This window comes from Salmo trutta, chromosome 6 (genome assembly GCF_901001165.1).
Source record: "Salmo trutta chromosome 6, fSalTru1.1, whole genome shotgun sequence".
NCBI classification, from domain to species: Eukaryota; Metazoa; Chordata; class Actinopteri; order Salmoniformes; family Salmonidae; genus Salmo; species Salmo trutta.
The window spans coordinates 42,775,006-42,802,832 of record NC_042962.1 but is presented as its reverse complement, the minus strand read 5'-3'; the positions used below and the strand labels follow the sequence as shown (position 1 = coordinate 42,802,832).

The 27,827-nt window shown below is 41.6% G+C and overlaps 1 protein-coding gene across 4 annotated transcripts in view; it reads left to right on the top strand.

Annotated features, from left to right (window-relative positions):
- The first annotated feature begins 17,565 nt into the window (after positions 1–17,565).
- Positions 17,566–27,827, top strand: part of LOC115195962 (activin receptor type-2A) — a 50,197-nt gene continuing 39,935 nt past the window's right edge. For 2 of the 4 annotated variants that reach the window (XM_029756346.1, XM_029756343.1), the window contains exon 1: positions 17,567–18,739. In XM_029756346.1, the coding sequence (XP_029612206.1) occupies positions 18,685–18,739 (55 nt within the window). In that variant the 5' untranslated portion in view covers positions 17,567–18,684. Of the gene's footprint in view, positions 18,740–27,827 lie in introns of all 4 variants that reach the window. The other 2 variants (XM_029756344.1, XM_029756345.1) reach the window with 2 other exon arrangements.

Genomic DNA, 27,827 nt, shown 5'->3' with positions numbered 1-27,827 from the left:
GGTCAGATCTAGGGGGGAGATGTGTGGCAAAGAAGGGGATCGAGTGATAAATGGCAGATATGTGAGAGCAGAACTAATAAACGGGCTCTGCCCGATCACTAAAATGGCCACCCTGATCAGAACTACAGATCACAAAATGGCCGACTGCCAAAACTACAAAGAGACGAAGATGACATGAACTGATGCAGAGGTGATGCAAGGTGAACCCTCAGAAGGTGGGGCCGACCCACAGATAAAGGGTCAAGACAAACCAGGAAGAGACAGAAAGGGCGGGAAGGATCTGTGAACCATAGAGAAAGAGACGATATATACTGCTCAAAAAAATAAAGGGAACACTTAAACAACACATCCTAGATCTGAATGAAAGAAATAATCTTATTAAATACTTTTTTCTTTACATAGTTGAATGTGCTGACAACAAAATCACACAAAAATAATCAATGGAAATCCAATTTATCAACCCATGGAGGTCTGGATTTGGAGTCACACTCAAAATTAAAATGGAAATCCACACTACAGGCTGATCCAACTTTGTAATGTCCTTAAAACAAGTCAAAATGAGGCGCAGCAGTGTGTGTGGCCTCCACGTGCCTGTATGACCTCCCTACAACGCCTGGGCATGCTCCTGATGAGGTGGCGGATGGTCTCCTGAGGGATCTCCTCCCAGACCTGGACTAAAGCATCCGCCAACTCCTGGAAAGTCTGTGGTGCAACGTGGCGTTGGTGGATGGAGCTAGACATGATGTCCCAGATGTGCTCAATTGGATTCAGGTCTGGGGAACGGGCGGGCCAGTCCATAGCATCAAGGCCTTCCTCTTGCAGGAACTGCTGACACACTCCAGCCACATGAGGTCTAGCATTGTCTTGCATTAGGAGGAACCCAGGGCCAACCGCACCAGCATATGGTCTCACAAGGGGTCTGAGGATCTCATCTCGGTACCTAATGGCAGTCAGGCTACCTCTGGCGAGCACATGGAGGGCTGTGCGGCCCCCCAAAGAAATGCCACCCCACACCATGACTGACCCACCGCCAAACCGGTCATGCTGGAGGATGTTGCAAGCAGCAGAACGTTCTCCATGGCGTCTCCAGACTCTGTCACGTCTGTCACGTGCTCAGTGTGAACCTGCTTTCATCTGTGAAGAGCACAGGGCGCCAGTGGCGAATTTGCCAATCTTGGTGTTCTCTGACAAATGCCAAACGTCCTGCACGGTGTTGGGCTGTAAGCACAACCCCCACCTGTGGACGTCGGGCCCTCATACCACCCTCATGGAGTCTGTTTCTGACCGTTTGAGCAGACACATGCACATTTGTGGCCTGCTAGAGGTCATTTTGCAGGGCTCTGGCAGTGCTTCTCCTGCTCCTCCTTGCACAAAGGCGGAGGTAGCGGTCCTGCTGCTGGGTTGTTGCCCTCCTACGGCCTCCTCCACGTCTCCAAGTGTACTGGCTTGTCTCCTGGTAGCGCCTCCATGCTCTGGACACTACGCTGACAGACACATCAAACCTTCTTGCCACAGCTCGCATTGATGTGCCATCCTGGATGAGCTGCACTACCTGAGCCACTTGTGTGGGTTGAAGACTCCGTCTCATGCTACCACTAGAGTGAAAGCACCGCCAGCATTCAAAAGTGACCAAAACATCAGCCAGGAAGCATAGGAACTGAGAAGTGGTCTGTGGTCCCCACCTGCAGAACCACTCCTTTATTGGGGGTGTCTTGCTAATTGCCTATAATTTCCACCTGTTGTCTATTCCATTTGCACAACAGCATGTGAAATTTATTGTCAATCAGTGTTGCTTCCTAAGTGGACAGTTTGATTTCACAGAAGTGTGATTGACTTGGAGTTACATTGTGCTGTTTAAGTGTTCCCTTTATTTTTTTGAGCAGTGTTTATTGGCTGGATTTACCATGTATGAGCTGGATTGTTTTGGACTTACCTGTTGGAGTTTGGACATGGACCTACCGAGAACCTGATTCGTGTACCGAACCCTGCTATCCTTGACCTTGCCTGCGGCCTGGGTGGACCCGGACGGAGAAACAAACACACAGGTCCAGTTCGAAATAACTCTCATTCTGGGGCGATTTTTGGTGACAGTTTCCCACTTAATTTGTGACTAACGCTCCTAATCTTGAAGAGGTTTGCCACAATGTATTAACACCCAAGGTTCTTAGAATGAAAAGCGAATGTGTGAATTCAAATTCTATGCAAGGATATGAACTCATGAAAGGCTGGTGAGTAATAACCTTCATTGCCATATGTAAACTCAAATAATTGATTGCTTTCATCTGTAGATGCAATTAATTTCAGTGGCTCCCTGGAATATGAAAAGAAAGATGTTTATTTGTTCCAATAACAATGGGTTAAATGAAAAGGTGAATAGGCCTATGGTTGGGCAAGCCATCCTAATGGATGGCATTACAGTAAAAGCCATTGATGCCATAAATGGCGATGGAACAGAAAGCATAAAGAGACGAACATGACATGAACTGATGCAGAGAACCCGTTGAACCTTATCAACTTGTTTCAGGTACGTTTTGGAGTGAGTTGAAATGACAGTGGCTATGGAAAAATTGCCAACTTGGAAAATGTGCCCCACTGCTCACACAATTGTATACACAAAAACAGTTTTGTGCTTTCAAGAGTAAAATCCTTCTTGACTCAACTCTCGTTGTGGCGAAAAGTTTGTCATCAGATTATTTTGGGAAGATCTTTGCACGGTACCAGGAAAAAAAGGAAAAAAAAGGTAATCGAAACACTTTAAAACCCTTATATTGATACAGACATAATGCCTGTAATCATTTATCCCTGCCTGCAATGCCTGGTAAATAAATAGGTCTTGCCTGTCTAGCTAGAGTGCAACAGGGGCAACAGTAGCTAATGCTGGTCATGCTAAGATTAAAGAGACACTGATACGTGCTTTGCTTTAAAAAGCACTGAGCTTGCCAGCTTTAATGTTGAGCGTGTTCAAAGCCTCCCTGCACAGAGGGACAGGGGTGGTTGGGGGAGGGGTGGGGGGATAAATCAGAGCGAGGGAGAGCGAAGAGAGAGAGAGACGAAGAGAGAAAGCAGAGATGGGGAGAAAGATGTGGATAGAGAAAGATGGTACCTGGGTTCATGTAAGGACATGAGGAGAGCAGTGCCAGATAAAAGCAAGGGTTTCAGGCTTCAGGTTTCAGGTGCAGTCCCGCCCCTCTTACAGGGATGAGGAACAAAGCTGTCACTGATACCATCACTCATGTCAAGCGCCATGGAGTGCGGGTGTCGAGGAGAGACAGATTCTGCCTGCTTTGACAAATAGGGGAAAGAGAGACCCAGAAATACCATAACTATTTTGGATGGTTTGCTCGGTGTAGGTGTGAGACATGTATATGTGAAACATGTCGAGCACACAAATAAATAATTTAACTAGTATTGTAGTATGGTATCACAGGAGGCTGCTGAGTGGAGGACAGCTCATAATAATGGTCGGAACGGAGCGAATGGAATGGTATTAAATACATGTAAACCATGTGTCTGATATCTTTGATACCATTCCACTGATTCCGCTCCAGCCATTACCACGAGCCCGTCCTCCCCAATTAAGGTGCCACCAACCTCCTGTGTATAGTATGTAGGCTGTTTTTGTTTTCTTCACATTTATTTAACCAGGTAGGCAAGTTGAGAACAAGTTCTCATTTACAATTGCGACCTGGCCAAGATAAAGCAAAGCAGTTTGACGCATACAACAACACAGAGTTACACATGGAGTAAAACAAACATACAGTCAATAATGCAGTAGAAAAATAAGTCTATGTACAATGTGAGCAAATGAGGTGAGATAAGGGAGGTAAAGGCAAAAAAAGGCCATGGTGGCGAAGTAAATACAATATAGCAAGTAAAACACTGGAATGGTAGATTTCCAGTGGAAGAAAGTGCAAAGTAGAAAAATAAATAATGGGGTGCAAAGGAGATAGATAAATAAATACAGTAGGGGAAGAGGTAGTTGTTTGGGCTAAATTATAGATGGGCTATGTACAGGTGCAGTGATCTGTGAGCTGCTCTGACAGCTGGTGCTTAAAGCTAATGAGGGAGATAAGTGTTTCCAGTTTCAGAGATTTTTGTAGTTCGTTCCAGTCATTGGCAGCAGAGAACTGGAAGGAGAGGCGGCTGAAGGAGAAATTGGCTTTGGGAGTGACCAGTGAGATATACCTGCTGGAGCGTGTGCTATGGGTGGGTGCTGCTATGGTGACCAGCGAGCTGAGATAAGGGGGGACTTTACCTAGCAGGGTCTTGTAGATGACCTGGAGCCAGTGGGTTTGGTGACGAGTATGAAGCGAGGGCCAGCCAACGAGAGCGTACAGGTCGCAGTGGTGGGTAGTATATGGGGCTTTGGTGACAAAATGGATGGCACTGTGATAGACTGCATCCAATTTATTGAGTAGGGTATTGGAGGCTATTTTGTAAATGACATCGCCGAAGTCGAGGATTGGTAGGATGGTCAGTTTTACGAGGGTATGTTTGGCAGCATGAGTGAAGGATGCTTTGTTGCGAAATAGGAAGCCAATTCTAGATTTCACTTTGGATTGGAGATGTTTGATGTGAGTCTGGAAAGAGAGTTTACAGTCTAACCAGACACCTAGGTATTTGTAGTTGTCCACATATTCTAAGTCAGAACCGTCCAGAGTAGTGATGCTGGACGGGCGGGCAGGTGTAGGCAGCGATCAGTTGAAGAGCATGCATTTAGTTTTACTTGTATTTAACAGCAGTTGGAGACCACGGAAGAAGAGTTGAATGGCATTGAAGCTCATCTGGAGGGTTGTTGGCACAGTGTCCAAAGAAGGGCCAGAAGTATACAGAATGGTGTCGTCTGCATAGAGGTGGATCAGAGACTCACCAACAGCAAGAGCGACATCATTGATGTATACAGAGAAGAGAGTCGGCCAAAGAATTGAACCCTGTGGCTGTAAACCCGATGTCAACACAACATCAATCATAAAACCAAACCCGAATTATTTTTTGTGATGCTGAAATAGAAGTAGCTATTATATGTCAACTTAATCAGATAGTGGAATGTTAGGCCTCTAAAAATCCTCCTGAGATATTCACTGAAAACTGTTGCTGCATAAGTGTCCACTCCACGCTTTGCTGGAGAGGCTGAAGTGAGGCACATGCCTGCTCTGTACGTACATTTAAGACATATTTAATGTACGTATGCAGTATGCCAATCACGAACAACCTAACTAACTAGCATCATCATATGCAATGGATGGATGTGTAATGCCGTTACAGGAGATTTTGTTTCCTAATGAGATTATGAGGAGGGTAATACTGCATTCCAAATTACACCCTATTCCCTATATAACCCTATGGGTCCTGGTCAAATTTAGTGCACTTGGTTGGGAATAGGGTGCCATTTGGGACACAGCAGGTGCCAGTAGGATGTAGCCGATATGTATTGTTATCTCTATGCCATGTAGCCTAAGCCTGTACTTCATTGCAAAGCACATTTTCCTATGTGATATACTATTCTATTCTTCCTTCCCTTACATTGCTGCCTTACTCAAGAAGCGAGAAATAGAAAGGAAGAAAAAGAAAGAGAAAAGGATGACAACATGACTATGCCATGTGGTAAGGCTGTTAGCCTTACTACATGAACTCCATCTAATCCTGTACAATTTTATCCTGGGGTCTGGGACTATAGGACAGTAATGGCTTTGGCAGAGATCAGCTGCAGGCAGGTGGCAACAATTACCAGGTGTGAATAAGATCAGGTGTGTCAATGGATCAAGATGTTTAGATCCAAATGGACTTCCTGTCACCACTTGTCTTTGACTTTTAGATTTAGCAACATCGTGAGTAGGCATTACAAGGCAGTAACTAAGTGATATATATTCAGTTTACTTCAAGATCCAATTTCCATATCTCGCTATTGAATACTGGCCTGTTCATATTAGCTGTAGGGGTGTTATATTCCACACTACTGAAGCAAATGTTTTCTCCCTAAATGTTTTGGATAAAATCATTTAACAAGCCAGAACATTGGCAAGTGTCCTTCTCAAGTGATTACTTTTATTACACACGCATGGCTTATATAGCAAGCTCTAGGCTAAGGATAGGAATGCAGAAAGTTTGTCAGAGCAGTACCATTCTGTATGAACAATTTAACATTCCCTAACAAAAACCTGAATATAAACAAACAGCCAACTTGCTGCCAAGGCTGTCCTACTTTTTCATCCTTCAAATACATAAACATTTTCTATGTTAAAAGAATCACAATATCCCCAAACTGGAATACATGGTGTTGGTGAACTTGGTAAATTATAGGAAGGAGAAGTAGCCAAGGTTTGTGGAGTTCTCACAAAGATTTTAAAACAAGGAACATTTGGACAAGTGGGGACAAGGAAAAAGGCTATTTTAGGCTTAGGGGTTAGGTTTAGGGTTACAATTAGCGTTAGGGGTTAGGGAGGGCTCCCGAGGGATGCAGCAGTCTAAGGCACTCAGTGCTTGAGGTGTCACTACGTTTGAATCCAGGCTGTATCACAACTGGCCGTGATTGGGAGTCCCATAGGGTGGCGCATAATTGGCCCAGCGTCGTCCGGGTTTGGCCGGAGTAGGCCGTCATTGTAAATAAAAATGTGTTCTTAACTGACTTGCCAAGTTAAATAAAGGTTCATAAAAAAACAAAATGGGTTAGGGGAAATAGGATTTTCAATGGAATCAAATTGTTTGGTCCCCACAAGAACAGTAAAACAAATGTGTGTGTGTGTGTGCTCGCAGTGGGAGAGAATTTATCTTGGTGGCATACTGTAATCTCTCCTGTGCCAAGATCCCTGGCCTTGTTTGGCGGTTGTCCCATTTGGCATGTAGAATTGTTTCAAATCTTAAATTGTTGGTTGCGGCTGTGCTCCTGTCATACATTTATATAGACTGCTGCTTGACTACAACTGACAAAGAAAGTGTTCTCGGTGTACAATGGGGGTCCTCAAACCAGTGGGCCTACTGTAACATTGGCAGGAGGACATCCCTACTCTATTCACCTCACATTGTACACTTAGCAAGCTACGTAACAGCAGGAGGACATGGCTGCCCGGTTGGGTAATAGTTGAAATCCTGTGTGACCACTTGGCCTTTTTAACTAAGAACTAGTCCTCATGTAATTAGGATATGCTGCTCTAGTCCAATTACCGTCTCTTATGCAGCCAGAGATTGGGATTGGGAGTGAGAACAAGTTTAAGTGCATGTGTGTGCCTATGACCTATTGGGTCAGAATCTTTCAAACCAGAACCATAAATACTTGAGCAATAATCCAAACACTTAATGTTAAAAGGTATTTCTACTGGCTACTGTAGCGCTCCTACAACACAATGCTACTGTATTTTGCCTGCCAACGAAGTACCTAACACACAGTGGTGTTATATTTGTGTAGGTATGACAACATCAGTGTAGCTTGGAAAAACACTACAGTATGACAAATCACTGTTGACATCAAAGAATTCCAACTATCCCAGACACTGAGCCTTATGTGTTACAGTAGCACACAAGTAGAATGGGTACGCCTTTGTGTGTTGTGGGGGAGAGAGAGAGGGGGGGGGCACTGTTGCCTGAGTACATTAATCATAGCCTCATCCATCAAAACCAATTTAGCCTGATAGATCACCTTGTGCAGTCAGATAAATCCTTCAGCTACCAACATGCAGGAGGCAAATACATTAATTTCCTTGAGACACAGGGTTTATGGGTACATTTCACCACAAATCACCACCAGTCCACCATCATGAAATTGTAAAAAACATGATCCTGCTTGTGGTAGGCCTACACCTTTCCTTGCTCCACTTACCATTGATTTTCCAATCAACTCCACGGGGGTTAGCTGACTAAACTCCACTCCATGGTGAAGGAAGTTTATGATGAACTCCGCCAATGGAGTGGAGCAGAGACCAGGCTTTGTGGAATTCAGCTCCGACTACATCAATCAGCCAAAAGTCAGATCTTAAAAAAAAAAAGAATTGCGTTCCTTTCTTTGTTTGCTGAAATCCACACTTTTTCAATAAATGTGTTGCACGTGGCAATTGAATCTCAACAAGGAAACAATCGGAGGTTATATTAAATTAACGTTTATTGAAAAAGTATGAATTTCAGCAAACAAAAAAAGGCACGTAACTACAGAGGACAAACATAGTTACAATGTAAGTGTTTAATCATTAAAATGTTTAAGTATTGACCTTGGGTGAATTGATGTAGTCAGAAGCGAGAGGTTTTACTCCGCCCAAAGTCTGTCCATAAAAATAAGCCCAAGAAAGAGGGTTTTAACTTCTATGGGCTACGTGGGACGCTAGCGTCCCACCTGCGGGACACAGCCAGTGAAATATCAGGGCGGCAATTTCAAAACAACAAAATGTCATAATTCAAATTTCTCAAACATACAACTATTTTACACCATTTTAAAGATACACCTCTCCTTAATCCAACCACATTGTCTGATTTTCAAAAAGGCTTTACGACGAAAGCATAAAGTTAGATTATGTTAGGACAGTGCCAACACAAGAAAAACCACACAGCCATTTTCCAAGCAGGAGAGGGGTCACAAAAACCAGAAATACAGCTAAAATTAAGCACCAACCTTTGACGATCTTCATCAGATGGCACTCCTAGGACTCAATGTTACACAATACATGTATGTTTTGTTCGATAAAGTTCATATTTATATCCCAAAACCCCATTTTACATTGGCGCATGATGTTCAGAAAATATTTTGCCTCAAACTTCCGGTGAATCAGCACAACAATTTACAAAAATACTCATCATAAACATTGATAAAATATTCAACTGTTATTCAAAGAATTATAGATAAACATCTCCTTAATGCAACCGCTGTGACAGATTTCAAAAAATCTTCACGGGAAAGCACACTTTGCAATAATCTGAGTACGGCACTCAGAAAAATACATCAGGCAATACAGATACCCGCCATTTTGGAGTCATCTAAAATCATAAATAGCATTATAAATATTCACTTACCTTTGATCTTCATCAGAAGGCACTTCCAGGAATCCCAGGTCCACAATAAATGTTGTTTTGTTCGATAAAGTCCATAATTTATGTCCAAATACCTCCTTGTTGTTTGCGCGTTCAGTAAGCTACTCCAAATGTAGGAAGCACGCTGAAAATTTCATGACGAAAAATCTAAAAAAGTTATATTTACGTTCGTAGAAACATGTCAAACGTTGTATTGCATCAATCTTTAGGGCCTTTTTAACATAAAACTTCAATAATATTCCAACCGGACGATTCCAATGTCTTGAAAAACGTTATGGAACACAGCTTCCTCATCACGTGAATGCGCGCCAATGAACTCATGTCATTTTCTGAGTCACCAACTTCCCGGCCTTCTTGTTCGCTCTCTGTTCACTGCAAAAGCCTGAAACAAGGTTCTAAAGACTGTTGACATTTAGTGGAAGCCTTAGGAAGTGCAAAATGAACCCTAAGTCACTGTGTGTTAGATAGGCAATGACTTGAAAAGACTACAAGCATCAGATTTCCCACTTCCTGGTTGGATTTTTCTCAGGTTTTTGCCTGCCATATGAGTTCTGTTATACTCACAGACATCATTCAAACAGTTTTAGAAACTTCAGAGTGTTTTATATCCAAATATACTAATAATATGCAAATATTTTACTCTGGGCCCGAGTATTAGGCAGTTTACTCTGGGCACGCTTTTCATCCGAAATCAAAAATACTGTCCCCTATAAACAAAATTATTTTTGGGAGGCTGGCTTCTTGACTGGAGGCTTTACTGAGTTTGAAGTGGAAGGAGTACAGGGCTTAGCATGTCTCTCTCTCTCTCTCTCTCTCTCTCGCTCTCTCTCTCTCATGCTAAAAAGAGATTTCGGCTTGGAAAAGTTCGATATTTTCAGGAATCAGGTAATTGGTTAAGGGAGGAGGATTGGAGGGAAAGAGAGAGGAGGCTGAAAATACTGAGGGAGGCAGAGGATAGGTTTGAATCAGTTGAAGCTAGCAATAACAAGGGAGAGTGTATGTCGAGGAAGATTGGTGTCAAGTTCAAACAGAGTGGGCCGGACGCCAGTTTGAGTTCTGGAGGTGAAATGGAAGGGGTAGAAGGAATTGTGAGGAGCTCGGAGCCCGAGCCTTGCATTGATGGACATGGTTATGATAAAGTTAAGTTTCGTCCAGTGGGAGTGAGATTTTTGAAGAGGGTGGAACCAGGCCTTTTGGCTGATCCACGGGTAGTTGAGTGGAAAAGATGGTGGGTGCTGTTGAGTCGGTAAGTGGACTTGTGATGTTTGTTCGTGTTTCTTCAGATCAGAGGGAGACGGCTCTTTGTGCAACGCAACCCAGGGAAATGCCGGTATCTTGCTTTGCGCTTAGGTACAGGGCACCATTGAAGGGAGGGATTTCTGGGTTAGCGTTAAGTGTGGAGGTGGAGCAAATTATGTTGAAGATTCCTAGTGTTTGTGCCACTCGCCACTTGGTGCGATGCAGATCCGGTGGGGAGTGTGGTGATTCAGAATCTTTACTTAACACAGTAATGTTAGGATACATGAGTTATGCTGTTAAAGCTTTTTGTGGCGAATACATTGCGGTGTTATGTGTCACGTTTATGGGCATGTCACAGAAGTGTGTAGGAGAGAGATTCCAAGATGTGGGAAGTGTGCAGGAGGACATGGGACAGAGGAATGTGCAGTTTTGGTGGAAAACGTTGTGCGTCTCAACTGTAGGAGTGCCCATGTTGCTGGAGATCAGATGTGTCCTGTGAGAGAGAGGCAGGTTGATGTGGCCAGGGTCTGAGTAGTGCAGAAGATGTTGTATGCTAAGGCAGTGAAGAAAGTAGAGGAAGGTGAATCAAGGTTGAGGGATTCTGAGAGGAGCCCTGTGAATAGTAGATCTGTGCTAGAACCGAGGGATAGGCCAATGAGTGATACAGTAAGGTTGGCTTCTTAGCGTTCATAGCAATCGTTATCAACTGTACCACAGAGATGGATCATAAGTCACAGAAAATAGATGTTGTGGTGGCAGCTGCAGAGAAGTACTTGGGGTTACGAGAGTTGACTTCAGAAGAGTTACAGGGTGTGTTGAGTGGTAGTGTCCCGTCCTCTCAGGCCGTTGCCCTGGGGTAGGATCAAATAGGGTTAAAGTAGTGGAATAAGGTGGTGGGTTTTAATAAGTGTAGGGTTAGTTGGTAGGGTAATTAAAAATGTTACATTTGACATTTTAAATAAAAAAAATCACATTTCCCCTTTTGTATCACAACTATTGTTCAGTTGGGGGCTGTAATGCAACATACTGGATGCTAACTGCTGTAGAAGAAGAACTGAGGAATTTTTGCATTTTTGGTCAATTAAAGAGTGTCGCATTTGGTCAACAAAAAATGTAATTGCTAATTTGCTACGTGAGGCTTATTCGATCGAAGAGAAGTGTTATAATGGTTAGGTTGTTACGACTGCACTAATATAAGTGGCACACGTGGCATTTCGGCAACTTTGAAGAAAAAAAACCGACTCTATATCTGAGTTTTTCCTGTAATATAGATAGAGGACTCATCATGGATATAACCTGTTTGAGCATGGACATTGCCATTGAGTGCTTCCACCATTTTAAAGTAGTCATTTGGGTGGGGATTCCTGTATGTTGGGAGCAATCAGCCAATGATGAAGAAGAAAATGGACTACTTTAAAATGGAGATTGCCTCAATGGCATTGCCCATGCTGTCACCAATACTATAATGGCACAAATACAAAGATGAGTCCTGTATCTATCTCTATGGCCTGTTCACGTGCATATCTGCCCTCTCATTGGCTTGAATGGTCACACCTGATCTCTCCTCCTCCCGTTTGCTTTCCATCTTTGAGGACATGTATTTCCATTGTTATAGTGGTCACTCAAATATCTTGACAATATTTGTCTCTGCTCCACTCCGTTAGTGGAGTTCATCAAAACCCACTAAGCATTTACCGACGACGACATCCTTTGGAAGTCTTTTTTTGGTCATGTTTGGACGTCTTTTTTTGGTGCAGTCCAGACCGGCCTTGATTTCAACGTCCAAGGAGATGACTATATTTGTTTAAGATTTTGTCCTGTCTGGACCGGCCTTGATTTCAACGTCCACAGACCTTTATTTGGCCCAAACATACACGTCTATAATTGGTTCAGATTTGGTCCAGTCCGGGTATGGCCTATATTTGGGCCAAACATAGACGGCTAGAATTGGTTCAGATTTGTTCCGGTTCAGACAGGCCTTGATTTGACCCGAACATAGATGTACAGTTGAAGTCGGAAGTTTTACATACACCTTAGCCAAATACATTTACTCCGTTTTTCACTTGACATTTAATCCTAGTAAAAATTATCTGTCTTAGGTCAGTTAAGATCACCACTTTATTTTAAGAATGTGAAATGTCAGAATAATAGTAGAGAGAATGAATTATTTCAGCTCTTATTTCTTTCATCACATTCCAAGTGGGTCAGAAGTTTACATACACTCAATTAGTATTTGGTAGCATTGCCTTTCAATTGTTTAACTTTGGTCAAACGTTTCGGGTAGCCTTCCACAAGCTTCCCACAATAAGTTGGGTGAAATTTGGACCATTCCTCCTGACAGAGCTGGTGTAACTGAGTCAGGTTTGTAGGCCTCCTTGCTCGCACATGCTTTTTCAGTTCTGCCCACACATTTTCTATAGGATTGAGGTCAGGGCTTTGTGATGGCCACTCCAATACCTTGACTTTGTTGTCCTTAAGCCATTTTGACACAACTTTGGAAGTATGGTTGGGGTCATTGTCCATTTGGAAGACCCATTTGCGACCAAGCTTTAACTTCCTGACTGATGTCTTGAGATGTTGCTTCAGTATATCTACATAATTGTCCTACCTCATGATGACATCTATTTTGTGAAGTGCACCAGTCCCTCCTGCAGCAAAGCACCCCCACAACATGATGCTGCCACCCCTGTGCTTCACGGTTGGGATGGTGTTCTTCGGCTTGCAAGCGTCCCCCTTTTTCCTCCAAACATAATGATAGTCATTATGGCCAAACAGTTCTATTTTTGTTTCATCAGACCAGAGGACATTTCTCCAAAAAGTACGATCTTTGTCCCCATGTGCAGTTGCAAACCATAGTCTGGCTTTTTTATGGCGGTTTTGGAGCAGTGGCTTCTTCTTTGCTGAGCGGCCTTTCAGGTTATGTCGATATAGGACTCGTTTTTCTGTGGCTATAGATACTTTTGTACCTGTTTCCTCCAGCATCTTCACAAGGTCCTTTGCTGTTGTTCTGGGATTGATTTGCACTTTTCGCCACAAAGTATCTCTATGAGACAGAACGCGTCTCCTTACTGAGCGGAATGACGGCTGCGTGGTCCCATGGTGTTTATACTTCTGCACTATTGTTTGTACAGATGGCCGTGGTACCTTCAGGCGTTTGGAAACTGCTCCCAAGGATGAACAAGACTTGGCTGATTTCTTTTGATTTTCCCATGATGTCAAGCAAAGAGGCACTGAGTTTGAAGGTAGGCCTTGAAATACATCCACAGGTACACCTCCAATTGACTCAAATGATGTCAATTAGCCTAACAGAAGGTTCAAAAGCCATGACATCATTTTCTGGAATTTTCCAAGCTGTTTAAAGGCACAGTCAACTTAGTGTATGCAAACTTCTGAGCCACTGGAATTGTGATACAGTGAATTATAAGTGAAATAACCTGTCTGTAAACAATCGTTGGAAAAATGACTTATGTCATGCACAAAGTAGATGTACTAACCGACTTGCCAAAACTATAGTTTGCTAACAAGAAATTTGTGGAGTGGTAGAAAAACAAGTTTTAATGACTCCAACTTAAATGTATGTAAACTACCGAATTCAACTGTATATAATTGGTTCAGATTTGGCCCAATCTGAACCAATCATAGATGTCTATGTTTCACAAGTTTGGACAGTACAGCACAATACAGTAGAGCACAGCAGAGTACAGTACATCACAGTACACAGTAAAGAAATGTACAGTATAATACAGTAGAGCACAGTAAACTGTACTGTACTTTACTTAATTAAACTATACTGTACTGTACTCTAATGAATTAAACTGTAGTATACTGTTTTGCACTGTACTGTAGTTTACTGAATAAAACTGATGTCCTGTACCGTATCATATTTACCGAACTGTACTGCACTCTACTGTGTTCTACTGTACTAAACTGTGCCGTACTATACTGTGATGTTCAAACTTGTGAAACATAGCCTGGACGTCTGATTCATTCAGATTTGGATCTGGTCTGTACCGAGTAAATTTGTACTTGTTTGAGGGCGGTATTCATTAGGATAATACCCAGCATGCTTATTTTTAAGTTTACATTTTGGTAATTCAGGAGATGCTCTTATCCAGTCAGTGCATTCAGTTAAGGTACACAAACAAGAAAACAATTATGTAACTGTTATTGATAATGTTATTGTAGTTGAAGTGGTCTTTTGGTTTATTCTGTAGGTCAGACTACTTTGAACATCATTCCTGCCAGTTTTAAAGCTCATGAAAAAGCTACTATAAGTGCATGAGACATGGGAGCAATAATAAATATTTTGCTGCAATCTCCAGTTGGCTCCTCTGTCCTACATTAAGGATGTACTCTGAGATCTTAAGCACAACAAATATGTAACATATTGCACAAATTGGATTCCTGAAGAAGGCACAGCGATAACGAAACATTGGTGTTGACTGGGAGTTATATCTATATATATATGAGCGAGAGAGTATGCGACTCCTTTATTTATTTATATAGCTTACAAATTGGATTCATAACATATTACACGAATATCAAATTTTGTACAATATCATGCAAATTGCAAAATGTGTAACATATCACACAAAATGGATGACGTAGTACACAATTGAATGACGTAGTACACAAAATACAGTGACCACTTTTGGATCGTGAGCACCAATTTCAAAACTACTGTCTGGAATTATACAAAAGTTTGAGAGTGCATTCTGTTAAGGATCCTGTGGGACCGTTGTCCCTATACCGGGACGGTTGTTGCTAAAGTGCGCTAACGTGACTAGAATGACATTGTAAGTAACAGCAAACTTTCCAGGACATAGACATGTCTTATATGGCCAGAAAGCTTACATTATTGTTAATCCAACTGCACTGTCTAATTTACAGTAGCTGTTACAGTGGAAAAATATCATGCCATTGTTTGATGAGAGTGCACAACAACAAACTTTTATCTCAGCAACTGGTTTGATACAGTCACCTCTGAAGGTAAATAATGTACTTACATTCAGTAATCTTGCTCTGATTTGTCACCCTGAGGGTCCCAGAGATAAAATGTAGCATAGTTTGTTTGATAAAATATTTTTGTATATTCAAATGTATGAACTGAGTTCCACAGTTTCAACCACTGCTGTCTCTGGCTCCACACCCGCCCCGCCTGGCCATCTAGATGTGTGAAAGTTAGTGTATAAGCTAATGATCCATCATGTATGACATTTCTGGGAGTGTGTAAACTTAAATTTTGTATTACCATATCATTTTTTGTATGTGCTCTATAGTTATGTACTTGAAAATGTATCAATTGACCAATTTGGGCAGATTTGATTAGAAAATATTGTGCAGTATTGCAATGCTTCACTGGATCAATCTGAAACTTGGCCGGGTGGCCAAAATCAAAATTGTGCCTAGACTCCTATATTATATTATGGTCTTTCTCTTGCATTTAAAAGATGATAGAAAATAAATAAACAAAAACATGTGTTTTTTATATTATCTTTTGCCAGATCTAATGTGTTATTCTCCTACATTCATTTCACATTTCCACAAACTTCAAAGTGTTTCCTTTCAAATAGAATCGAGAAAATGCATATCCTTGCTTCAGGTCCTAAGCTACAGGCAGTTAGATGAAATTTATCAGAAATACAGTGTAGACATTTGTTAATGTTGTAAATGACTATTGTAGCTGGAAAAGGCTGATTATTTTTTTTTAATGGAATATCAACATAGGCGTACAGATGCCCATTATCAGCAACCATCACTCCTGTGTTCCAATGGCACATTGTGATAGCTAATCCAAGTTTATAATTTTAAAAGGCTAATTGATCATTAGAAAACCCTTTTGCAATTATGTTCACACAGCTGAAACTGTTGTCCTGATTAAAGAAGCTATAAAATTGACCTTCTTTAGACTAGTTGAATATCTGGAGCATCATCATATGTGGGTTCGATTACAGGCTCAAAATGGCCAGAAACAAAGGACTTTCTTCTGAAACGCGTCGGTCTATTCTTGTTCTGAGAAATTAAGGCTATTCCATTTGAGAAACTACCAAGAAACTGAAGATCTTGTACAATGCTGTGTACTACTCCCTTCACAGAACAGCACAAACTGTCTCTAACCAGAAAAGAAAGAGGAGTGGGAGGCCCCGGTGCACAACTGAGTAAGAGGACAAGTACATTACAGTGTCTAGTTTGAGAAACAGACGCCTCACAAGTCCTCAACTGGCAGCTTCATTAAATAGTACCCGCAAAACACCAGTCTTTGCGTTTTATGGTTACTACATGATTCCACATTTGTTATTTCATAGTTTTGATGTCTTCTACAATGTAGAAAATAGTAAAAATAAAGAAAAACCTTTGAATGAGTAGGTGTCCAAATATTTGACTGGTACTGTATGTGCAGTTGAAATTTGACCATAGAATCAACGTCCAGAAAATATGTATTTTCACCATCCATTCAGCACGTAAAATGCACCTGATTTCAACATCCGTAAAATATGTATTTTCAACGTCCACAAAATACATATTTTCGATGTCCAGAAAATGTAACCTTTATAGAAAATGTAACCTTTATTTAACTAGGCAAGTCATTTAAGAACAAATTCTTATTTACAATGACGGCTTACCGGGGAACAGCGGGTAAACTGCCTTGTTCAGGGACAGAACAACAGATTTTTACCTTGTCAACTCAGTGATTTAATCCAGCAATCTTTTGGTTCCTGGCTGAACGCTCTAACCACTAGGCTACCTGCCTCACGTAAAATACGTTTTTTCTATATCCGGAATATATGTATTTTCAACGTCCACAAAATACGTATTTGCGATGTTTAGAAATGGCGTATTTTCGATATATGGAAAATAAGCCCGGAAAATACGTATTTTCACCTTTCATTCCGCACCTAAAATGCACCGTCTGGAAAATACATCTAAAAGACAACATAATTTGCTTTCTGGGAAACTTCCTTCATGGAGTTGAGTTTCGTCAGCTAGGGAGTATATTGCTTTTTGGGATTGTCTCTCTTCCTTCATGGGTTGATCTGAAACTGAACAGGACATGTAAAACAACTACCTATTAGAATCTATCATTTATTTCACCTATCCAATGATTTTCGTTCAGAGCATATGAAGGAGAGGACATAAAAGGAGGAATCCACGTAGACTATTGAGATGTATCCCAAATATGAACGGTTCTCTTCCTCTCTGATTGGATTCCAGTCATCTTTAGGCTGCCCGAGCTCGCTTTCGATTTGACGAGAGGGGGTTTGAGTAAACGGAGGGGAGGGGTCTGAGGGTGCAGTAAAGAAAAAAACAAAGACAATCCACACCAAACGCCATCTTGAAACTGTGGCACTGGTCACAGAAGAGGGAAACGTTGAGGATACTGCACGCTTGGGAAAATGCTGTACTGCCGTTCTTGTCTTTGATACACTCATGACTTGACAGCAGCGTGTTGTCAAAACTTATTCGCTGTTGATCTCATGTGCGTTTCCCAACGACGTGTCTGATAACATTTTGATTGCTCCAAAGCTGCAATTGGATACGATTTTTACAGACACTGGTTGCCAGTTTTTACGGTATGCACAACTAGCTCGTAAAAGCCAACTGACAGAACACATTGCAATCCATTGGGAAGGGGAAATACAATGTTTCTGTTTGGAATCGGATTATGCGCTAGCATAACGTTAACGTTACATGTTGGAAGGTGAAGACAGCGTTGTGAGGACCAAGAAATGAGATGTATCAAATATAACGTTAGTCCACGAAATGTGGTGTATTGAAACGTCTTTCTTATCTTGCTAGCTGATGTTAGATCATTTACGATAACTAGCAAACTACGCAATTTAAACTACCTGAAACTAGCTAACCAGCTAAGATTGAGGGTTAATTAGATATGTTCCATGATATTGTTGCTAATTTGACTGCTTAGCATATTTACCTGGTTTCGTCTAACTAGGTAAATTAACAAGATTGAATGTAAAGAAAGGTAACATCAATGTTAAACACAGTGGAATAGTTGCCTAGTAATATTGCTAGCTACAAGTACTGCAACGTGCTACGGACAGTTAGACCAACCTGCAACAAGTCAGTCATTAGCTATGGTTTTAACCATTTTGTAGCCTCTAGCTAGCTACACAAGTATCACCTCTTCCACATTTTTGGGCATAATTCTTCAGGACCTTCAACTGTGTAACGTAGTAGCAAGCCTCTTGGCTGGCCAGTGGATATTTTGGAGTGGGTCTTCTCAACAAACACCTGTCAGCGTGGTATTGACACGGACTTTCCAGTTATGTTGACAATACTAGCTTGCAAACTAGCTGGCTAGTTACATTTTCTTTTTTTGCACAGACCTTCACAACACACGGTGGAGGAGCAAACCTTTGCAGCTGTGTGTTGTGTTTATTTCCCGGAAATAAAAGGATTTCAATTGGATTGAAAATGGGAGCCGCTAGTGAGCTGGCGTTTGCTGTTTTTCTCATCTCGTTTTCCTCAGGTGGGTGGATATCTGTTGGTAAAATAATTGGCTTTGTATGTATGGTTGTGTTAGAAATACTGTACTACTGTACACAGTTAGTGATACAATGCGTCATGGCCTTTGACCGTGACACTCGCCTCAATTTAAAGTTTATTACACTTTGCTTGAACAAAGATCCCGATTTGTTTTTCTTATTCATTAACAAGTATACTGATACCTCCCTGTTATGTAAAAAAAAACTGCTATTTGTTGCATGGCTCAGTCTGTGCAGTAGCAGTGATTGGATACTTTAATGCACTTGGGTGTCTTCTGAGTCAGGGACTTGTATAAGTGGGAAGATATATGTTAATTCATAATGTAAGACAAATCGCAGTGTGTGGACATACCTGGAATATGCCTCTTCCTCAGTGTGTGCCGCATTATATTTCCAGTGCACCAAGACCACTGACAAAACAAAAAAATCAGAAGAAGCATCCATGGTGCTATCATCTGAGGGGAACTAGCCATAAGTCACCTATGCCATCTATCATTTTGTAGAGTGTTAGGGGTCAAAATGAAACTGTATATGGTGTTATACTTTGTATTTCATGTCATATAGAAGTTTCTCAGGAACACAACGCTATATTTCATGAGGATAGGACTTACTGTTGCTGAGATCTTATCTGAAGTGATCGGAAAAGGTCAAAAGGTTGTGGGCTGGTCTATGTTAATCCCTAGTCAAATATGGCACCAAATCACCTGTTGGGATTCTTACATTCAACATGTTTTTTTCCCAATAAGATATTGTTTTGCTATTTTTAGGGCTGGTGTAGAACAGAGATTCAAGTAAAATGTATTAAATTAAAATGCAATATTACACAAACATGGCACTTAATTTGCAAATGAGGCAGTACGGAATACATAATTACAGTAATGTATGACCAAGAATTTTAGGTAGGTTGGTCATATTAACAAATGATCATGATTTATGCAAAACTGAGAATGTGTAACAATATGAACCAATTTATAAAATTAGAATGCAACTTTTTATATTACTTTATGCAAAGTAAACTCAACAAAAAAAGATGTCCCTTTTTTCAGGACCCAGTCTTTCAAAGATAATTTGTAAAAATCCAAATAACTTCACAGAACTTCATTGTAAAGGGTTTAAACACTGTTTCTCATGCTTGTTCAATGTACCTTAAATAATTAATGAACATGCACCTGTGGAACGGTCGTTAAGACACTAACAGTTTACAGACAGTAGGCAATTAAGGTCACAGTTATGAAACCTTAGTACACTAAAGAGGCCTTTCTACTGACTCTGAAAAACACCAAAAGAAAGATGCCCAGGGTCCCTGCTCATCTGCATGAATGTGGCTTTGGCATGCTGTAAGGATGTGAAATTAAAAAATGAGGACTGCAGGTGTGGCCAGGGCAATAAATTGCAATGTCTGTACTGTGAGACACCTAAGACAGCGCTACAGGGAGACAGGATGGACAGCTGATCGTCCTCGCAGTGGCATACCACGTCTAACACCTGCACAGGATCGGTACATCTGAACATCACACCTGCGGGACGGGTACAGGATGGAAACAACAACTGCCCGAGTTACACCAGGAACGCACAATCCCTCTATCAGTGCTCAGACTGTCCACAATAGGCTGGACTGAGGGCTTGTAGGCCTGTTGTAAGGCAGGTCCTCACCAGACATCACCGGCAACATCGTCGCCTACGGGCACAAACCCACCGTTGCTGGACCAGACAGGACTGGCAAAAAGTGCTCTTCATTGACAAGTTGCGGTTTTGTCTCACCAGGGGTGATGGTCCGATTCGCATTTATCGTTGAAGGAATGCATTACACCGAGGAATGTACTCTGGAGCGGGATCGAGGTGGAGGGTCCGTCATGGTCTGAGGCGGTGTGTCACAGCATCATCGGACTGAGCTTGTTATCATTGCAGGCAATCTCAATGCTGTGCGTTACAGGGAAGACATACTCTTCCCTCATGAGGTACCCTTCCTGCAGACTCATCCTGATATGGCCCTCCAGCATGACAATGCCACCAGCCATACTGCGCGTTCTGTGCGTGATTTCCTGCAAGACAGGAATGTTAGTGTTCTGCCATGGTCAGCAAAGAGCCCGGATCTCAATCCCATTGAGCACATCTGGGACCTGTTGGATCGAAGGGTGAGGGCTAGGGAAAATATTATTTTTTTTCTCCAGAAATGTCTGGGAACTTACAGGCACCTTGGTGGAAGACTGGGGTAACATCTCACAGCAAGAACTGGCAAAACTGGTGCAGTCCATAAGGAGGAGATGCACTGCAGTACTAAATGCAGCTGGTGGCCACCAGATACTGACTGTTACTTTTGATTTTGTTCAGGGACACATTATTCAATTTCTGTTAGTCACATGTCTGTGGAACTTGTTCAGTTCATGTCTGTTGTTGAATCTTATGTTCATACAAATATTTACACATGTTAAGTTTTCTGAAAATAAACGCAGTTGACAGTGCGAGGACGTTGCTTTATTTGCTGAGTTTAGTATACAACAGAACAACAGCAAAAAACCTTGTGAAGATGCTGGAGGAAACCGGTACAAAAGTATCTATATCCACAGTAAAACAAGTCCTATGTCGACATAACCTGAAAGGCCGCTCCAAAACCGCCATAAAAAGCCAGACTACGGTTTGCAACTGCACATGGGGACAAAGATCGTACTTTTTGGAGAAATGTCCTCTGGTCTGATGAAACATGAATATAACTTTTTGGCCATAATGACCATGGTTATGTTTGGAGGTAAAAGGGGGATGCTTGCAAGCCGAAGAACACCATCCCAACCGTGAAGCACGGGGGTGGCAGCATCATGTTGTGGGGGTGCTTTGCTGCAGGAGGGACTGGTGCACTTCACAAAATAGATGGCATCATGAGGGAGGAAAATTATGTGGATATATTGAAGCAACATCTCAACACATCAGTCATGAAGTTAAAGCTTGGTCGTAAATGGGTCTTCCAAATGGACAATGACCCCCAAGCATACTTCCAAAGTTGTGGTGAAATGGCTTAAGGACAACAATGTCAAGGTATTGGGGTGGCCATCACAAAGCCCTGACCTCAATTTTATAGAAAATGTGTGGGCAGAACTGAAAAAGTGTGTGCGAGCAAGGAGGCCTACAAACCTGACTCAGTTACACCAGCTCTGTCAGGGGTGAATTTTGGCCCATTCCTCAACTTATTGTGGGAAGCTTGTGGAAGGCTACCCAAAACGTTTGACCCAAGTTAAACAATTTAAAGGCAATGTTACCAAATACTAATTGAGTGTATGTAAACTTCTGACCCACTGGGAATGTGACAAAATAAATAAAAGCTTAAATAAATCCTCTTTTCACATTCTTAAAATAAAGTGGTGATCTTAACTGACCTAATGACAGGGAATTTTTACTAGAATTAAATGTCAGGAATTGTGAAGCTGAGTTTAAATGTATTTCGCTAAGATGTATAGTTTTGGCATATTTATTTCATGTAAACTTTCTTTTGTTGTCCAGAAGCCAAAAGCACAACCCTAGTCATATTAGCAACCCATCCTAGTTATTGCATCTTTGGATTCTTTGTAAATTTCTAACAGATATTTGAATCTCTGTCACATATGGATGTGCCGTCAGGTGCACTGTTTAGAATGGTGTTTTCTGGCGCATTGCATTTTGGCAAGTGTTTGAAAATGTTTTATTGGCTGTTAATTACATCAGTTGCATTTTCTGTCAAGATGCATTACCATCATTTAAATGTGATTTCAGTCATTCTGAGCACCTTGGGTGGAAGCCCTGATGGGTTATGCACCCAATGACCAGTAAATTCAAATCTTCCCGGGTCACGTTGTTCGGCACCACATTTTCCGAACCGAAACCCTGATACAGCCACTGCAGAGCAGCGCTGCTTCTCGCCCAGAGTGTTATCTCAGCGAACGGCGTTAAGCCAACTTACTCGCTCATACAGCTAGCTAGCATCTTGTCATGAAAACAGGTGGCAATGTGAATTTTGACTTTTCATACACCAAAATGTAGCTACAAAACTCAACTTTGTAACTTATGTTTTTTTTGTGTCTCTGAAAACATCTGAATGACCAAAGCGAAGGAAAAACATTTAACCTTATTTCAGTCCAATGGATGTCTGATGACTGAAACACCCTCAGAACGTTCCCATACTTGTTGGCAATACAATGTCACATCAATCTTACTCTGGTAGAGCGTAATACAAATGGCAAAGAGCAAATATGAGCACACGGGTTTCGTGAAGGCTATCCCACAGATTTTACCATTTTTAGCACGGCACTTTGCATTTGGGCCCATGGTTAACTTCCACATTCAGGTATTCAAAGGATTTGATGTATTTTAATTAACCATATTTAGTGAAAGTGTTTTTGATCACACATAGCGTCCATTGTTTGTCATGTCACCTAACTGAGTACCCACTGTCAATAGATGTTATCTTAGATGGGAAATACCATCCTGCCCTGTACTGTTTTCATTTGAGTGGCGTCACTGTTTTGTCATACAGTGGCATCACATAACCTCTAGGCCTATACTGGAAATGCAAAATAAAACCATATGCTTTTGTCTGGTGGTGGTGGACCTCGTCTCATTAATAAAGACTACAACTTGCTGACTTGACACTATATGGAATTAAATGGAGAATCCTCACTGGGGAGCAAGCTGCCTAGATAATCCTGTATGCTGTCTGCTTTTGAAAGCTGCTGCTGCCCTAACAGTTGGTCAGTCAAGCAGTGTTTCCCCTATATTCATTTAGCAGCTAAGACGCGCTTTTAAAGGGATAGTCATTGGCTCAATGACTGGAAATCTATGCAAACAGCTACCCCTGCCACCTTTGCACCACTGTTGAAAAAAAATCCTAGGGCAAACACTGTCAAGGTTATATTTTCAAGGTTTGATGACACATGTAAAAGTATTAGCTTTTCTGGCCACATTACACATTGACATTATTTCATGTACATCTTTCATTCTGTGTTAAGCCTGAATATCTGTCACTAAATGTGGGTGTTTGTATACTGAAGTGAGCAGGAATTATGAGGACAGTAAATATGCATACCCTAGACCCTGAAGAAAGTACTGTAGTGTGACGCTCAATAAAGAATTCAAATGTCTAGCCTCAAGTAGTCCTTTGACTCTGATTTGGGACAAAGGCCCATGTAGAGTTTGATCCTCTTTAAAACAAGGCTAAAGAGGTTAGACTACACAGCCATATGCTGAGGGTAAAGTAGCTCTAGCCCAGCCGCTTAAAGCCTCAGCTCAAAAATGTGTAATGACTTATGTTGGCTTCACCAAAGGCAAGCAACAGCACTATAATTGAATCACACTCATCTTGACATGTCATGTACAGTAATAAAGACATGCTCTGCTGGACTGTAGATTTGTTACTAAAACTGAAACCAAACTCCGCTCTGACTGACTGAAGTGGTTGAGGTTTGGTGTGGGATAATAAACGGCTCAATTGCTGTCGCTCGCCTGCCCATGGCCCATTCCATTCCAGGCTTTGTATCCGGTTCAGGTTACCTGCTGCCTCGCTCTCTAGAGTCTGGACTTGGGTTCAAATAGTATTTTAAATCATTCAAGCTTAAGCTGTGTTTGATTAAGCTTGCCTGGTGCACCAGGGCCAATGGAATAGTCCCACAAGTGCAAACCACTCCATTTCATATACTCCAGGCAGGCTCAAGTGAACACTCAAAGTATTCGGAAGAGGCCAAATACTATTTGAACCCAGGCCTGCAGCATCCCTCGGAGTCTCCAGGGAACCCTGGAGGCCCCAGAGCGGAGCCCAGGCGTTCCTCACCGTGTCAGTTAGTGAAAAAGAGCATGCTCCCACCCCCACCAAGGCTCATGTTGACACTGTCAACCACCAGCAACCCAAACCAGACCAGAGAAATGATGAAGCCAGACAGATGTAGCAGGCCTAGCCCCCCCCCCCCCCCCCCCCCCCCCAGGTCCAGGCTTCAGGATGGCTGGATGGCACAGCTGCAGAACATCTCCTTAGTTTTGGCTAGCACAGTTTTCAAATAGCAAGGGGGGTTGCACTAAAGATCTTCACGTGTCCAAAATATTGGACTCGTTCCGCACTTTTACAGTTTGTTATTTGGGTTAAACTCTTTCTGCAATATTTTGGTCGCTCACAGTTTAAGGAGCTGCTGGAGTTGGCTGGCACTGTGCCCCAGTTTCCTTGTGTCCTTCCTGAATAATTAGGGCCCTAACAAATCTGTGATGTGGACAGAATCATGGAATCCAGACAAAACTGAATTCAACAATATTCAAAAGTGTATTGATTTTAGTTGGAAAACCACTACATGTAATCTGAGATCTACCGCATATTTTTTTTTTAACATGACTTAAACGTAAGCCTATGCCATATTAACCAATTAAAAAAAAGAATGAAGCAATGAGGTTTGTGCAGTAAACTTTAGGCCCAATACATTATCACTGCGTATTGGCTTTGCTTGAACTGCCCTGCCAATGCATTGTTGTTCGGGCCATTTTTTAAAATTATATTTGAGGTAGGCTATATTATCACACTGGTAATATATCGGTTGTTGTGTTACTTGTGAAACACAGCTGAGTGAGCATAAATTTAAATAATTCAATTTTTCTATTTTACTGGGCTGATGGTGCTGCATCTGATGGTCATTCTCAGCAGAGGAAGAGAGCAGCAGACTGAGTATCCGCCTCTCAACATCCCTCTACTCTCCCTTTCCTCCACTGACACTGACCAAAAAGGGACACTGCCTTCCAGATGATGGCAACTCGAATCGCACTGCATTATTTCTGCCTCGTGCACAAATTCATGTTACTCCTATGAACAGACAAAGTTAAATATTCCTCGATATTAACAAAGTCCCAAGCCGCTAATAATAACAACCCAAGCCTATAGATACTCGTTCATTACTGCTACAGTGCTTGTTGTAGCACAGTGGAAATACGAAGAACGTGCATTCTTTGGCTTATAAAAGTGTTGAATACAAAGTTTTGGCAGTGCAGAGTAATAACTTAAACATGAAGTCACTCATAAAAACACCATCTCTTTGCTGTATTCGTTGACAGTCTCTCCGAAGTCATGGTTTGAAACATTTTGAAATCTCACATTATCAGCTTTGCTGTAGCTTTCTTTTATGCCTGCTGCGTTACTGCAGACACGGTCATCTGAGCCATCCGATTGGCCAGTGGTAGGCCTGTAGTGCACTTGATTTTCTCTCTTGGCCCGCCGGGAAGGCAGAGTTTGTACCTTCAGACACATGAAATGGTTCAAAATTGCAACCGTCAGCTGAATCTACCCGCAACAGCCCGAGACGAATAAAAATATTAGGAACACTAGGATTTATTGTTGGGTTTTTCACAAAAATGTTTCGCGATCGACCGGTTGGTGACCACTGTTCTAGAAAGTTGAGTGAAGTTAAATCTCTTGCCGCTCTCTGTGGGTGGATATTTCTGCTATGCGGTCTCTGGGCTACTGCACGCAGCTTAGAGGGAACATAGGTTATCAAATAAAACAAATAAATTATTCACATTACTTTAATAAAATATGGTTAGTAAGTAATGAGCATTAATTGGCAGTCACTACCATCATGGGACTTTTTATTGTTTAACTCGGTGTTAAAGAATTCACCCAGATAGTGCATTTAACATCCATTTCTTTTAATGGAAATTGAAAACCACGCAATTTTTTTTATAGCCATACCGACCTCAAAAAGCACTAATTGCTCAGCACTACAGCTTGGTGTGGCAACTGCTTGGTATCTGACCAAAGCCACTACAAAGGGTAGTGCGTACGGCCCAGCACATCACTGTGGCTGAGCTCCCTGCCACCCAGGACCTCTATACCAGGCAGTGTCAGAGCAAGGCCCTAAAAATGGTCAGATTCCAGCCACCCATGTCCATCCACTCACACATACTACACTGACACTCCAACACACAAATACACATACACAAACAAAACACTCACACATGCGTATTGATGCCACACACACTTTCACACACTTCACATACGCTGCTGCTACTCTTTATTATCTATCCTGATTGCCTAGTGAATTTTACCCCTACCCACGTGTACATATTACCTCAATTAACTCTTACCCCTGCACATTGACTCAGTATCGGCCCTCCTTGTATATAGCCTCGTTATTTTATTGTGTTTTTTATTCATAGTACATTTTTCTTACTTTTTAACTGCATTGTTGGGAAAGGATTCGTAAGTAAGCATTTCACGGTAAACTCTGCTCCTGTTGTATTCGACACGTGACAAATGAAATGTATTTGATTTGTATTTTCCTATAACTTTTTGAAGAGGCAACGCGGGAATTCCCCTGCCTGTGTGTATGAGTTTTTCTACTTTGTATAGCCGTTAACGATGATGCTAATGATAAAATGATTGATGGAAAGCCTTTCCCAAAATCCTTCCAAATTAAATGTTAACTGCAAAGTTGCCTATGCTTACCTGGCAGAATGATATCAGGATTATTTTAATCAATCTAATTGCGATTTGTTGAGCAAACTCTGCAATCACATGTGCACTACGGAAACACCACTAACCAAACTATTCTGCTGCCGTGCACTTGAACTAAAGGGTGTCCAACACCCAAAAATTAAAGTTTCTCAGATTTTTCCCAGACCTCAAAAGTGGTCTCTTGATGTGTTTTAAGCATACTTTTGTTGTTTTCTATTTTTAAAAAGCGTAATTTTGAGAGTGATCTTCAGAATTCAAATGTTTGTGAAATGGCCTGTGCAATTTTAGGCTTCATTAGTTGAGTGCCAACCAATATAATTTGCTAGGTTATTGTTATCAAATGTGCTGTTGAAAATTGTGTTTTATCGGAATAAAGTAGCCTAAGCAACTGCCTGAGACGACTCTCATCTGGTTATATAGCCTAGCTGCTGATCAGGGCTTAGGATGCATTTACATTTATTTTGATTGTTCAGGTTCACCAACATCAATAGTTTTGGTAGTTTTGCTTTCAACATCAGTATATATGGTCATTTTTAGATACAGTGTATTCAGACCCCTTCACTTTTTCAACATTTTGTTACTTTGCAACCTTATTCTAAAATTGATTACATTTTTTTTTCATC